Source organism: Alosa pseudoharengus, unplaced genomic scaffold, assembly GCF_046254945.1.
Source record: "Alosa pseudoharengus isolate Yale_2024_CS ecotype anadromous, Long Island Sound unplaced genomic scaffold, YU_APseudo_1.1 YU_APseudo_1.1_scf_10, whole genome shotgun sequence".
Taxonomy (NCBI): domain Eukaryota; kingdom Metazoa; phylum Chordata; class Actinopteri; order Clupeiformes; family Clupeidae; genus Alosa; species Alosa pseudoharengus.
In genome coordinates, this window is record NW_027468565.1 from 20497538 (window position 1) to 20510229 (window position 12692).

A 12692-nucleotide genomic window follows, 5' to 3' on the forward strand; every position below is an offset into this window, starting at 1 on the left:
GAGCTCAGCATCTATGTTTAAAATCTTTATCAGGTGGAGCTGGACTCCAAGTACTCCAATCGCACATGTGGCCTTTGTGGAGATTACAATGGTGTCCCAATCTACGATGAGTTCATTCACCAAGGTAAGCAAGTGACTTTATTCAACATGTTTTGCTCCTCCTTTTCAATGTACTTTCTTCACTTACTTTCTTCATTTTTTTATTATCCATTGTTTTCTTCATAGTTTTGTGTTTGTGTGTGTGTGTGTGTGTTTGTTTGTGTGAATGTGTGTGTGTGTGTGTGTGTGTGTTGTCATTCTAGGGCGTCACATTGGTGCTATCGAGTTTGGCAACAAGCAGAGAGTCCACAACCCAAACGTGGAATGTGAGGATCCTTATGAGGAGGATATAGAAGAAGATGAACAGCAACAGCAGCATCAGCAGCAGCAGGACTTATGTGCGGAAGCTGTAAGTGTCACTCTCCGTTCCCTCCGATGTCTCAGTAGTAAAGACCTCAGTGGAAGCTAAATGTTCAGCACTCCCAGCCCTGAATGAGTCATGCATGTGACAATGACATGGTTCTGACGACCTGGACATACTTAGACAATAAGCCTGATTACTCCAGCAGTGATGTGTAGCTGTCACAATGAAGATAGGTGCTGTAAGTGCATGTTGTGTGTGATGTCTGTATGCTACTGAGACCCTGAATTTCCCCTTGGGGATCAATAAAGTATCTATCTATCTATCTATCTAGTCTTTGACCATCAGTGACTACATTTATAGAGTGATTTTCTTCATACATTTCCAGAATGAAACATGTTACCTTGTTGCAGTGCTGGTGTAGATCACTCCAAAAATGATTAGTTATAAGTTACTAATAACTTCTTTAAATTGTAATGAGATTGTGACTCCTTTTGTTACTCCTTTATTATTGGCAATAGTATTATTTTACTTTTCAGTTGGTCTCTCCCCAAATTTACCACATAAAATTACAAGAAAAAACCCATTACACATTTCTGACCAGAGCGTTTTTTCCACCTGACGTGTAGCAAACCAGCTGTGCCCGGCGTCTCCTCTCTTCCGCCTGGGCCTCCTGTGCCAGCGTGCTGGACCCTGGCCCCTACATCAACGCCTGCACCATGGACCTGTGCCACGAGGCGCAGCCAGCGGACGGGTCCTCCATGTGTGTCACTCTGGCCGAGTATTCCCGCCAGTGCTCCCACGCCAGGGGCACCCCGCCGAACTGGAGGAAAAACAGATTCTGTGGTGAGGGCCAATCACACACTGTTCAGCCTCAGGACGCTGTTCATCCTCCTGGGCCAATCACACCCTACACAGCCTCAGGACGCTGTTTGTCCTCCTGCTGATCTGTACTGTGGACCAGCACCTGTCTTCTAATGGAGATGTCTTGAGTTGCTTTTCTTGTCTTTCTCCCTGTTTTTTTGTCTTTCTGTTTTTTATCTTTCTTCTGTTTTTCTTGCCTCTCTTGTTTTTCTTACTCATCACCTACAACACCTACATGAATGTTTGTAAACTGTATCTTTATTTATATTATGTAACATGTTATATGACATGATTGGATCTGTATACTTAAGTTGAAGCCCTTCGTCATAAGGACATACACAGGGTGTCTTGTATATATAACTATGTCAAGGACATAAACTACAATAGTGTCCAGCTCATGTGTATGTCCTGTCTGTCTAGCCATAACGTGTCCCTACAACATGGTGTACTTGGAAAGTGGATCCCCTTGCATGACCACCTGCACACACTTGGAGTCCAACTCTCTGTGTGAGGAGCACAACATAGATGGCTGCTTCTGCCCTGAAGGTGAGACTGACTGATGTGGTTCTTATCCTGAGTGAGTGATTGAGTCAGTGAGTGCGAATGTGTGTCAACAACAGTGTTTGAGTTATCAACATGTCATGAAACTACACATTTTCAGAAAGAAACATCCTATAATGAGATTGGGGACTAATCTAATCTGTAATGCATGCTTGGCTCAAGGTATGAAAAACAGGATGGGGAGTTCACACATAGTTATAATTAAGAAGAAAAAAGTATTAAAGAAAAAAAAAAGTATACCGAAAAGTCGGTATTGTGAATATCTGAGGCAAGGTTGACTAAATGTTTGGTTACTCTCTCTCTCTCGCTTTCTTTTTCTCTCTCTCTCTCACTCTCTCTCTTCCTCTCTCTCATTCTTTTCTCCACTCTTCAGGGACTGTGTTTGACGACCTGTCTAAAAGAGGATGCATCCCAAAAGAGCAGTGTCAGTGCAAACATGACAGAATCTACGATAACGGGGAGGTGCTGCGGACAGACACTGAGGAATGGTACGGCTACACCAACACACTCCCATGTGCTACAATACACACACACACACACACACACACACTCCCATGTGCTACACTACACACATGAGCACACACACACACACACTCCCATGTGCTACACTACACACATGAGCACACACACACACACACACTCCCATGTGCTACACTACACACATGAGCACACACACACACTCCCATGTGCTACACTACACACATGAGCACCATTACTGAGGAGAGGATGGAGACACATATATACATAGGACACACTGTTCAGGACGCACACACACACACAGACATACATACCACAAGGAGCAGATACATACTTTGTTATCCAGTCAAACACAAAAGAAACTACCAACTGAAATCTGACATATTATCTTCAATCATTTCTTTGAGCCGTCACTGTGTATATTGTTGACAGGCTGCTGTTGAGCTGATGTTGATAGCTGACTGTGCTGTGTGCCGTGTGCTGTGTTTTAGTGCTTGCCACGAGGGCCGCTGGTCATGCAAAAGCCATGCCCGTGCAGGGACATGTGCGGTGGAAGAGGGGTCCCACGTCACCACCTACGATGGCAAAACATACAACTACCATGGAGACTGTTTCTATGTGCTCTCCAAGGTATTGTTACTCAAGCAACTTTTACTCAAGGATTTTGTTTTGAACCCTTTAGTTTAGGAAACATACTGAACATACAAAAATGAATCAAAGTTTTACATTAAAGTGGTATTATTTCACATTTGATTTATGTAAACAAATAAGCTACTTATACAGTATAACATATATATGGCCATTTAGACACCTTCATATGTGCTATAAGTGTGTTCAGTATATTTGACTGTAAGTCTGTTTACATTCAACCACATCCAATTTCAGGGGTATCTACTGTAAGCAGTGGTATCAACTATCTTATTAACCGACAATAACTCATAAACTCTAAATACTAACCATAGTCGCTGGACCATATTTTGTACTTTCTTATAATCTACATATTTTTACTGTTTTCTTTGTCTCTTGCTCTCACTGTCTCTGTCCTTCTCTCTCTCCTCTCACAGGATTGTGTGGATTCAAAGTTCTCCATTTTGGGAGAGTTGGCACCATGTAGTTCCCAGGACTGGGACACCTGTCTTAAGAGGGTAGTTTTGAGATTGCTGGGGGACAAGAAAAATGTAAGTTCAAGTTGTATCTGACTATCACAGAGAACGATTGCTCCTCTAAGAACATGGCTTTCTATGTTAACTACATGCATTCTCTGTTGTGCTTCAGGACATTGTCATCCAGGCTAATGGTAAAGTGCAGCACAATGCAGAGGTCAATTTGCCCTACAGCAATGGTGAGAGGAAATCAGCTACCATCTTCAATTCAGTACAGAAACCTGAGCTGTGTGTGTGTGTGAGAGAGAGAATGAGAAAATATGGTAACACTTTACTTGACAGGTGAGTTCATAACACATTCATAGCAGCTGTCATAAACTGCACATAAAGCATTCATGACTGTTTCATGAGACATGACTCAACATTCATACCAAACCTTTCATGAATGTGGAAGACAGAACGACGAAACCTTGTCAAAATAAAAGTCCATCAATTGCAAAGCAGCATTGCCGTTTTTGTAAATATTTCATGAATATCTTATGAAGTCTACATTGAATGTCACTTTACTATACAAGTTGTGAAGTATTTGTAATCACTGAGTTTAACACTGGGAGGCAAACTAGCCTACATTCGACTTGTATTTGTGTAACCTGGAATGGTTGGACATTCCCAGTAGCAAAAGATGAGAAATAATCTGCAAAGGTTACATCATAAAACAAATACATTTTTATGAAACAAAAATTATTTGCTTGACCATGTTCTGTGTTTTTGGCACTGGACTAGCCCATTGACTCAGATGTGACATGGTCAGGTAAGAGGTTTGGAACAAAAACGGCAATGCTGCTTTGCGATTGATGGACTTTTATTTTGACGAGTTGTCGTCGTTCTGTCTTCCACATTCATGAAAGGTTTGGTATGAATGTTGAGTCATGTCTCATGAAACCATATGCATGAAACAGTCATGAATGCTTTATGTGAAGTTAATGACAGCTGCTATGAATGTGTTAAGAACTCACCCGTCAAGTAAAGTGTTACCGAAAATATAAACAGTCATGTAGCCATATCAAAATTATACAAGCAAGTGATGGTGCATGTATTAGCATGTATCAGCTCATTATGTAGTGGCTCTGTTTGCTTTTACATGAGATTAATCCATGAGTATTGTCCCTCTCTTTCCTGAGCAGGCGATGTGACCATCTTCCAGCCGTCTTCCTTCCACATCATCTTGCAAACCCACTTTGGGCTTCAGCTACAGATCCAGCTGGTTCCCATCATGCAACTGTACATCTCTCTGGATGAGAGCTTTAAGACCAAGACCTGTGGTGAGTGAGGGGATCTGCGTTAAGCAGCACTCAGTGCCGGTCAGCGTCAGTGGGAGTTAGCGCTGGCAGGGCCACCAAGAAGCACTGACAAGCATCCCTCATGAACCATTATAATCATCATTGTTATTATTGGGAACCTGTTATTATATTCTTTCTATTTATTTCTCTTCTTTCTATTTTCTATTTATATATAACATACATTAATTACCACACATAAGTATGGCCCCTTTATTATACAGTAGCAAAGATTTTTATATGTATGTGACTTTCCTTAGTATGAAATGAATATGCAAGTTTTTAACCACCAAGTTATCATCCCAGTATTGTACATGACAAGCGTGACTCCTGTACTTTCTTTTACAGACTTTTTCCATATGGGAAGTTTTATTAATGACAGAGCATGCTCTCTCCTCTCTTCAGGTCTGTGTGGAAACTACAACATGGTGCTGTCTGATGACCTGAGGAGTCCACAGGGTATGGTGGAGGGCACTGCAGCTTCTTTTGCTAACTCCTGGAAGGCCCAGACCAGCTGTGCGGACACCCCAGACAGACTGGAGGACCCCTGCTCACTCAGTGTTGACAACGGTGAGTTTTTTTTTACCCATTCTCTGGGATGATTGTCTACTGAAATGTGTTGATCATTTCCTCAATGAAGTGTTTTTTTTATAACACTGGGTAATTTAGAATGTGAGAGATTGTGAAATTGAACTCCAATTGCAGTCATTTTTAAATGCTGTCTACATTTTGGAATTTTAAGTATTAGTGGGATTGATCTCTAGCCTGACATAGCCATACTCAATTCTATTCAGAATTTGAGTCTAATACTGCACCATGGGCACGCGATTATGGACCGTGTTTCAACTGATACAGGAAAAAATGCCTCTGCACACAATTGGATAGACCTAACCAATCAGAGCAACAAAATAGCCTACCGTGCCAAACAGCCAAAACATCCTTCTTCTCGATAAATGCCTTAATCGCTGTTTTCTATTCGTTTTGTAAAGTTATTACGCTGTCAGTATCTTGTTCGACCGAAGCGTGCTCACATGACATGAATGACAAGGCATGTCATTCATGTCATGTGAGCGCGCAGAATGATCTGCACAGTTTTCATAGAGGCTTCTCAATGGAACAATTTACCAACCTCAAATTTTGTGGGCGGGATTAAATTCAGGCTGGCTTCCAGGTTAATTGATCTCAGGAATTTGAAGGATTAGTGGGACTGATCTCAGCTGAACTTCTCAGATTTTAATTGTAGATTTAAATCTCAACTAAATGAACAACTAATATGTCATGCTTCTTTTTCCTTTCAGAAAACTTTGCTGAGCACTGGTGTTCTTTGCTCAAAATGAAAGAGTCCAATTTTTCAAAATGCCACTCAGCTGTGAACCCAGAAATCTACTACAAGGTTCAATACTGTTCTTATTTCTATCATACACCCCATCTAGTACAGTTCATTTTAAAGCTACCCAACAGTTATTTTACCTTAAAAAAAAAAACATTTTCACACCCATTTTGATGCCACACTAGCAATAATGACAGTGGAGTTTCTGACATTACCCATGCGCACCAGAAACATTGGTACTGCACTCGTTGTTGTCATGGGTACTGTTGGAGTATCAGCCTAACCCTTATGAAAAAGAACTGCTATAGAAATCTCATAGTATTATGAGGAATACACGGTATGTTGGAAAATTTACGAAATTGGGATTCCTTCATAGTGTTACTTTTTTTTTTTTATTGACAAATCTAAAGAATCAGGCATGACATTGTTTTACATTACATTGTTACATACATTGTCACCAAACTATGTTCTTGTTCCTATACAAAACATGATCTGAATTTACAAGTAATGAGTTGTCTATTACACATGGTGGTGAGGTGACTCATGTCTGCTGTGTGGTAATTGATGTGTTTGTAGAGGTGTAAATATGCCAGCTGCACCTGTGATAAGAGTGAGGAGTGCTTGTGCGCTGTAGTCTCCTCATACGTGCGTGCCTGCGCCACCAAAGGAATCTTCCTGCTTGGCTGGAGGGATACTGTGTGCAGTAAGAACTTTGTTTACATCCAAAGCGTGACAAAATTAAAGTATACAGTATTTCACTGGAATGTCACAATTCAGTGCATTATGATGTTCTTATTTTTTACAGTGTTGCATGTTTATTTTAGCATTGATCAGTTATGAAAACGTTTTGGTGTGAGGAAATGTTTACAGACTGTTTGCAACTGCCACCAACCAATTGCGCATTGTCACTGTACTATGTGTCATGATGTTTAATAGGCTTGGTTGTTGAGTGGCCACTGAGGGAAATACCCTTACTACAGCACGAGGACTATGTCCTGTGTACATTTGAATTAAATTTCACTGTGTAAATGAATACCGTACAATTGACTGAAACTGACCTCAGTTCAACCATCTCGTCCACAGACAAGTACACAGATCACTGTCCGGCCACTCAGACCTTCTCCTACCAGCTGCAAGGCTGCCAGCGGACGTGCCGCTCCCTGAGCTCTGACCGCCCGGCCTGCTCACCCGACTTTTTGCCAGTGGACGGCTGTGCCTGCCCCGAGGGCCTCTACTTAGATGACTCTGGCATGTGCGTTCAAATGAACAAATGTCCCTGCCTGCACAACGGAGACTACATCAAGCCTGGCAAGTCCATCACCATAAAGGAAGAGCACTGGTAAGAGCAGATCCTTGCACCTTTGCTTTTTACTTCACACTTGTGGCATTTATCAAATTTTTTGCTTAAAATCATGTGCGTATGTTGTATTTCTATATGCTGATTGTACATTACATCCTATAAACATATATAACCTGTGGATGTACGTATGTTATTTGTTTTGTATGCAATGCACTGAATATGGGTGCAAAATTATGAATGGTAAGAGACTAAATTTGCATTTTTAGCGTGTGTACCAATGGGAAGCTTCACTGTAGATCTTGGAGAATACTGCCGAGGGGTGAGTAGAATTGGATTACACTTCTAAATATGACAACAAAAGTTACTGCGTCAGTTACTACAAAAGGATAAAACTCTGGTTGTTGTTAATAAGCTTGCTTTACTCTTTCAAACGATGACAGAGACTACTGTTGAACTGATACAGAAAACTCTGTTAATATGTAATTTCCTGTGTTTGTGTGTGATGCTAATGCCCCACCGTTACTAGTGCTAATTTGTATGTGATTCCTTTATTCCCAGCCCGTTATCTGCTAGCCTGTCATCTGTTAAAACTGTGATTGTTACTAATGTGCTAATGTGTGCAATGAATTCCCACCTCCAGGCTGTCATCTGTTAAAACTGTGATTGTTACTAATGTGTTAATGTATGTAATGAATTCCCACCTCCAGGCTGTCATCTGTTAAAACTGTGATTGTTAATGTGCTAATGTGTGTAATGAATTCCCACCTCCAGGCTGTCATCTGTTAAAACTGTGATTGTTACTAATGTGTTAATGTATGTAATGAATTCCCACCTCCAGGCTGTCATCTGTTAAAACTGTGATTGTTAATGTGCTAATGTGTGTAATGAATTCCCACCTCCAGGCTGTCATCTGTTAAAACTGTGATTGTTACTAATGTGCTAATGTGTGTAATGAATTCCCACCTCTAGGCTGTCCCACTCCCATGGTCTTCTTCAACTGCTCGGCCACAGACAGCAGTGACACAGGGATGGAGTGTGTCAGGACCTGCAAGCATCGAGATGTTGATTGTGTGAGTCTTCCTTTCTCCCCTGCAGCTGAGAGCATCACTCTCTGCACTGGTAGTATGAGTGCCATGAACAGAATAGGTGCACAAATTACCTTGCGTGTTTCTCACGTGTGGACAGATCTCTGCGGAGTGTGAATCTGGATGTCGGTGCCCCGATGGTCTACTGGAAGACGGCAGGGGCCACTGCGTGCAGGAGCACGACTGCCCATGCCACCACGACGGGCACTACTATGCCTCAGGCTCTCAGATCCCAGTGAAATGCAACAACTGGTGGGTGGCACTGCCTACCTGTGAAATATCACCCACGCTCTATTGTAAATGTTTTTAGGAAGGTTAGAAGGATACAAATGCATGCCATAGACCACGAAGCTAACAGTGAGTCATGTTTGTCTAATGTCATCTAGCACTTGCTATAGCGGAAAATGGATCTGCTCAAACAATGTTTGCCCAAGCACCTGCACTATCTATGGAAGTGGGCATTACCAGACCTTTGATGATCAGAGGTTTGGATTCAATGGAGAATGTGGCTATGTAGCTGTACAGGTAATGAAATAAAAACCTCAGCCTTCTGATTGGGGGGGGGCTATGTCTGTCTATGACCCACCACAGGAACTGGGTATAAGCGCCTGCCCTATAAGAAACAGCCTCGATGGCTACAGAAGAATAAACTTACATAATATAGTTTAAAATTAATTTAAAATGACAGGGGTTACCTTCTACTTCATCTAACTGGAAATTAAATTACAAATCTAATGGATATTCAGCCGACACAGGTGTTAATACTGAGATAATGATGGTTTGACAGGTGTTATCTTTCACAACAATTTTTATAGTGTTGTATTTACATAAAAAGGAATAAATTGACAGAAACTGTTTTGTGATGTATTTCCTGGAAGCTCTGGAGCTCTGAATACTGAGGGTTGTGTCTGAATCCCAGAAAACTGACTTTTCTGTCTCCTAACAGGACAGGTGTGGGAGCCCATCTGGCAAATTCCATGTGATCACTGAAAATGTACCATGTGGAACCACTGGAACCACTTGCTCGAAATCTGTCAGGATTGTTTTAGGGGTAACACAATGCATTTCATATTTCTCAAAAGCTACATTTTGCATAGTCCATGTAAGGTCCATTCTGACCATTCATGACCATTCATGACCATTGTGCCATCAAACACATAATAACACACTCCATTTCTAAAACGCTTTATTTCTTGCTGCGTACTATATTTCATACTGCCTCTGAGATGTTGGGTTACCTCATGTTTATGTACTCCTATGTTTGATGTTAACAGAGAACAGAACTGAAACTGTCTGATGGGGCATATGAGGTGTTGGACCTGGGAACCGGTCCTACGGTGAAGTACACCGTGAGGAACGTGGGTCTGTATCTTGTCATAGAGTCAGTCATCGGATTCACGGCATTCTGGGACAGAAGAACAACAGTCCGTGTTATTCTGCAGCCGGAGCACATGGTGAGTAAAAGCTTGGGCCTTTGGGTCTTCTTGTCCCCTGGAAACCTTAAGCTCTGGTGTAACATTTGAACAGGACTATTTGTTTCTCAGCAAAAGCCACGATGAACATAACAAATAGGCTATAGCTAGGCTATGTAGGCTAGAGTCATATTGTGGGGAGTTTATTGTTTCATTTTGGCAAGTAGAAGTGTAATAAGCGGGGTAATGTATAGAACGCCGGTCATTATTGGGAAAATAAGTCCCTTCAGGGCGGAACAAGACCTTTCCGCTGTCCATCGGGGTCCAGTTCGCCTTGTCGGGACTTATTTTCCCAATAATGAACGGCGTTCTATACATTATCCCTTACTTAATGAGTTTTGGTTTAATAGCAGCAAGATAACTACCTAAAAGGCATGTAGAATACCCAACACAACATCCAGCCTTACTGACAGTAATGAAAGCTTGAAAGCTTGAAACATTCTAGATGGGGTCTTTTGACAATATAATTGCCAAACAATTTTATATTTATATATTTGATATAGTATTGTTTTAAGCTTGTTGCCAATGAATCATCATGCAGTCAGCTAAAGGGCTCTGATCCATGATGACTCCACAGGGAAAGGTGTGTGGCCTGTGCGGCAACTTCAATGGAGATGGCAAGGACGACTTCACCACTCAGAACCAGCTGCTTGTCAGCAACGTCCTGGAGTTTGCCAACAGCTGGAAAGTGTCCAGTTCCTGTCCAGATGCAGAAGACAACTTTGACCCCTGCTTCAAAAATCCCAACCGGCACACTTGGGCTAAGATACAGTGCGGTATTATCAAAGGAGAGACCTTCAAAAACTGCCATGCGAAGGTATGTGAACACTTTTGGAGAGGATCGTAAAATGTTCCTCTATACTTTAGGCCTTAACTTAAATATTGGGGAAAGTGTGACTAAAGCTAATTTATGCAAATAAAAAGGTGAAATCTATTTGCTAATTTAACCACTTGCTGTCACAAACTGAAAATTAGGGTTCTATAGCCTACTGTACAATAGTGTAACATGATCTTTTACTTTACATTTCTTCATACTGTATCTCTCTCTGTCTCTGTCTCTCTATCGCTCTCTATGTATGTGTGTGTGTGTGTGTGTGTGTGTGTGTGTGTGTGTGTGTGTGTGTGTGTGTGTGTGTGTGTGTGTGTGTGTCTGCAGGTGGACCCTAATCCCTACTTTGAGAACTGTGTGAAAGACTCCTGTGCCTGTGATAATGGTGGAGACTGTGAATGCTTCTGCACTGCTGTGGCTGCATACGCACAGGCCTGTAATGAAGCGGGGGTCTGTGTGGCTTGGAGAACCCCAGATATATGCCGTGAGTACATGAGGAAAGAGTAATGTCAAATTAATGGAATTTAGCAGATGCTTTTATCTAAAATGACAGGGAGTTCCAAAAGAAACCTATAAAATGAGCCAGCAACTATAAACATGATGTAAAACGGTAGTACTGTTTAAAGTGTGTGTTTATTGCACAAAATGGGTGTTAGAAAGATACACTGCCAAAACACTACCAATTACAGATAATTGTTTGTGCTCACTTGTAAGTCTAATTTATCATATTTTCACAATTCAAACTGAGTTCATGAATTACAAATGCTCCGGCACATCTTAAATCCTTCAATAATGGATATTTTCTTCCTGGGTGTGTGTTGCCTATTCTTGCCATTGGCATGCAATACTTGTGATAACCAATAGTCAATATGTATTTCATGTACCTTACTTAAAGCTTGGTTTTGTTATGAATTTACGTGAAGTCTAACCTCTATATGTTTGTTTGAATTTCAGCTGTTTATTGTGACTATTACAATGGCCCAGCTGAATGCACGTGGCACTACAGTCCTTGCCACACACCCTGCTACAAGACCTGCCTCCATCCTGACGGAATCTGTAGTAACCCCCTACCCAATCTGGAAGGTGAGATGGGATTTAAGATTAGATCATTAGATTCAGCTTATTGTCCTTTGTACAGAACAGAGGTACAACTCCAATGAAACACAGTTAGCATCTTAACAGTTCAGTGGCGGGCCACTTGATCCCAGTGACAATGCTGAAGGAAGCACACATTATAACTTCCTGAGCTTCTTTATAAGGTTTAAATGAAAAATGTTAGCAATTAACATCTTACCATGAGTGTATAACATGTATTATTTACTATGTAGTGCACTATCTACTATGATGTCTGTCTTGGGGAATGCAGAACATACTTAAGACCTTGAGTAATTAACAAAGTAATTTCCTGTGAAGTATAAATAAAGTATCTATCATCATCATTTCATCATTAAAACATTAAAAAGGTTTTGTTGATTTGCAGGCTGTTACCCCGTCTGTCCTCCGGACAAGCCTATATTTGATGAGGGACAGCAGATTTGCGTTGAGGAATGTGAAGGATGTTTCATTAATGGACATGAATACAAACCAGGGGAGGAGGTCCCTACCGATATACCCTGTACTTCATGGTAAATGCATGCAAACCTCAAACACACTAAATATTCATAATTTCTGTTGGAATATTTCTATGGAATAGATAGATGTGTTTAGAACGATGTGTGTGTGTGTGTGTGTGTGTGTGTGTGTGTGTGTGTGTGTGTGTGTGTGTGTGTGTGTGTGCATGCGTGTGTTTAATGCATAACTGTGTTTTGTTTTACAGTATCTGTAACCAATATGGAAATCTTACCTGTAACCAAATTCCTGGTAAGCCACAAAATGAATTTGAATTTTAAATATTTCATCTGGAAAATAAGCTTTATCTGTTCTACAGCATTATT

At 41.1% G+C, this 12692-nt stretch overlaps 1 protein-coding gene across 1 annotated transcript in view; it reads left to right on the forward strand.

Annotated features, from left to right (window-relative positions):
- muc2.1 (mucin 2.1) overlaps nt 1-12692 on the forward strand; it is a 35865-nt gene that overhangs the window by 2873 nt on the left and 20300 nt on the right. The window contains exons 4-27 of the mRNA XM_076267200.1: nt 34-124; nt 303-448; nt 1030-1246; nt 1685-1810; nt 2199-2313; nt 2794-2932; nt 3367-3480; nt 3578-3644; nt 4590-4727; nt 5148-5312; nt 6041-6135; nt 6649-6775; nt 7156-7411; nt 7639-7691; nt 8342-8442; nt 8558-8709; nt 8844-8982; nt 9404-9508; nt 9732-9911; nt 10507-10746; nt 11086-11242; nt 11713-11841; nt 12239-12383; nt 12575-12618. Coding sequence (XP_076123315.1) covers nt 34-124; nt 303-448; nt 1030-1246; nt 1685-1810; nt 2199-2313; nt 2794-2932; nt 3367-3480; nt 3578-3644; nt 4590-4727; nt 5148-5312; nt 6041-6135; nt 6649-6775; nt 7156-7411; nt 7639-7691; nt 8342-8442; nt 8558-8709; nt 8844-8982; nt 9404-9508; nt 9732-9911; nt 10507-10746; nt 11086-11242; nt 11713-11841; nt 12239-12383; nt 12575-12618 — 3241 coding nt within the window. The remainder of the gene's footprint in view (nt 1-33; nt 125-302; nt 449-1029; nt 1247-1684; nt 1811-2198; nt 2314-2793; nt 2933-3366; nt 3481-3577; nt 3645-4589; nt 4728-5147; nt 5313-6040; nt 6136-6648; nt 6776-7155; nt 7412-7638; nt 7692-8341; nt 8443-8557; nt 8710-8843; nt 8983-9403; nt 9509-9731; nt 9912-10506; nt 10747-11085; nt 11243-11712; nt 11842-12238; nt 12384-12574; nt 12619-12692) is intronic.